Source organism: Atta cephalotes (assembly GCF_000143395.1).
Source record: "Atta cephalotes unplaced genomic scaffold scaffold00014, whole genome shotgun sequence".
Lineage (NCBI taxonomy): Eukaryota > Metazoa > Arthropoda > Insecta > Hymenoptera > Formicidae > Atta > Atta cephalotes.
Genome location: NW_012130078.1, coordinates 872,189 through 874,919, shown reverse-complemented (window position 1 = coordinate 874,919; position 2,731 = coordinate 872,189). Strand labels below are relative to the sequence as shown.

The following is a 2,731-nucleotide window of genomic DNA, read 5'->3' as shown; positions in this document are numbered from 1 at the left end:
CGCACGCACGCACGCACGCACGCACGCACGCACGCACGCACGCACGCACGCACGCACGCACGCACGCACGCACGCACGCACACACACACACACCTTTTAGTCTCTCTAGACGAATAGGATTTAATGCGCCAATAGGTTTTGAAAGATCTCTGTAAACATTAACATCATTTAAATTTAACATAGAAGAAGTATAGTCTTGTATAATCCAAGGCAACACTGGATATTGGGTCAAATCATGAAATGTTCTATCTGCCAAACTGAAATAAAGTGATATAATTTAAATATATTCCTTCACATAATATTTGTTATCAACAATAATTAACTTTAAAATCCTAACAATTACCTATTTATATATAAAATGTAATCATAATTCGATAAAGATCCATTTTGCCATCTCATTGTCATTTGATTCTGTGGTACAGTTTCAAGAGAAACCGCCGATTGTTTAAGTAAATTTTCATATAGTTTGTCTCTGCCATCTTGATTTTGAAATGATAAAAATAAATGTTTAATTTTGCTATCAGTTTGTCTTATCCATTTAATTTCTAGACCCTGTAAACGAATTATCAATATAATTCCTCTTTATAATAAAATTCTATTAAAATTATATAAAGTAGAATATTACAGATTATAAAATATTTACCACTTGTCGCAATAAAAATCTTCTTTTTATAACATTTCGTATATCTTTCAGTTGAATCTTTAGAACAGGATGCTAAAAATCAAATATGTTATAATGCACAATAGTTTCTCTTCAGTTTATAAAAAAAGCAAGACTCCCAACAAAAAATTCTATTTGTAGCATAATGTGAAAGAAATTAAATAATTACTTGATCCATATTATTATAAGGTTGGAAATAGATCCTCGAGTTGGTCAATAATACTCTGCCTGGATTTATTACAAGTGGTAAAACTTTATTTGCTTGTGTTTCCAAAATCACTTGTTCATACAGATCTTCAAGCCATGATGTATCAAACGATACACGTGATTGTCTAGAGTGTACAATAGCCATAATCTTAAAAATTAAAAGCATTATTAAAATAACTTTAATGTTTACTACTTCTTTTAAAATACATTATCTGGTAAATAAAAGAGTATTACCATAGCATTTTGTTCTATAGTTATTAAACTTGCTGCTCTATGCAATTGTAGGATCTGTGAAAGACAATCTTCTACTTTTGCATAATTAAAACAAAAGTGGAATATAGTATTCTGATGTATAAATCTATACGGTGCTAATATATTTTTCTCCAACATTTCCACGTGTTGCTTACACTCTATTGATAGTACATTACTGCAACATAGTTAAGCATATAAATGAATAAATAATTGTAACAATATCAAAATAAAAAGAATTAGACAAAAACACTAATGTTTTTTTATTCTCTTTTTTTATGCATTTTTCTTTGTCAATTACATTTTTTTCATAGCTATATTAAAAATATTTATTTAAAACATATTTACCTTACTATATCATTGCTTAATGTACACTGCTCGATTGATGTAGTTTCTTTAAGTTGAAGTTTAATTAATGGTTGATTAATATCTTTATTTACAAATACTAAAGATTTTGAACATAATTTCAATCTTCCCTCCATCCACTTATTATCTTTAGAAAATTGAGTGTCTTTGAGTTTTTTCATTTGAACACTATAATCTTCAAAAAATATTTCTCCCGGTTCTAAAAGAAGCATTGTAAACCTGTAAAAAAAATTTTTGAATTTTACATTGTCTCTTACATTTTCATAAAAATATACTCGTTTGATTTTTTTATTTTATATAAAAAGGTTTAAAATGATTATTCAACATTATAAAAGAACTAACTGACTAATGACTTAAGTATCTTGTTAATAGGTTTAAAACATTTTAATTTCAAATATTATAAGTATAAATAATGTTTTAAAACTAAGAAATCTAAAAGATCAGTATGTTTGTCAAAGATCGAACATTTATCAAATTACGTATTAAGTTAAGATTACGTAGAATTAGAATATTTCTGAGGTGACGTCGGAGAAGTAAACAATTATCTAATTTTCTATTTATAATCATATTATTTATTCACAAAAATTTTAACCTAAAAGATAACACTTAAAATAAAAATTTTAACTTAGTATAATCTCGCAATTTTTCTTCAAATATAATTTCTTCAGTATAATTTTTTCATATAAAAAATAGTTATACAAATTTATACAAGTTATACAAATTTCACAAGTTTCGCGAGTAGCTTTCTCATTATCTATTAAAAACTTGTTAATATTCTGCGTACCTTTCCTTCTCCATCATCGAATAAGAATAAACAATACATATATTATAATAATTAATATATAATAAATTACTGTGATATAAGAGCAATAAGGAAAATTAACAGGGAACTTTTATTATTATATAAGTGAATGTGAACATTCGGTTTAATTTTAACAAAACATGACTCAATTTCAACGAAAATGATGAATAACTGAATAGTTCACTCTGGGCGTTCAGGAATTAGATAACTCTAGGTGCATTTTTGTTATAATATACGCAACATAATCTATAGCTTAGTAATCACATAACTGACTTTCTGTCGCATTTCTTTCTATTTTTCAATAGCGCTTTCTTTTTTTAAATGCCATTAAATACCCAATGGACAGACATCTTGGATGTGTTCCAAAATTCATTGCCAGCGTTGAAAAGCTATAGTTTACGTGGCGTATACTATACATTTTCAGCATTGGCAGTGAATTTTGGAAC

The 2,731-nt window shown here is 27.1% G+C and overlaps 1 protein-coding gene across 1 annotated transcript in view; it reads right to left on the bottom strand.

The window, feature by feature from the left end:
- Positions 1 to 2,284, bottom strand: part of LOC105617745 (protein FAN) — a 6,474-nt gene extending 4,190 nt beyond the window's left edge. Inside the window, exons 1-7 of the mRNA XM_012199299.1 lie at positions 2,268 to 2,284; positions 1,466 to 1,702; positions 1,103 to 1,295; positions 831 to 1,016; positions 644 to 715; positions 344 to 552; positions 92 to 257 (exon numbers count right to left, since the gene is read on the bottom strand). Coding sequence (XP_012054689.1) covers positions 92 to 257; positions 344 to 552; positions 644 to 715; positions 831 to 1,016; positions 1,103 to 1,295; positions 1,466 to 1,702; positions 2,268 to 2,284 — 1,080 coding nt within the window. The remainder of the gene's footprint in view (positions 1 to 91; positions 258 to 343; positions 553 to 643; positions 716 to 830; positions 1,017 to 1,102; positions 1,296 to 1,465; positions 1,703 to 2,267) is intronic.
- Positions 2,285 to 2,731: the final 447 nt, after the last annotated feature.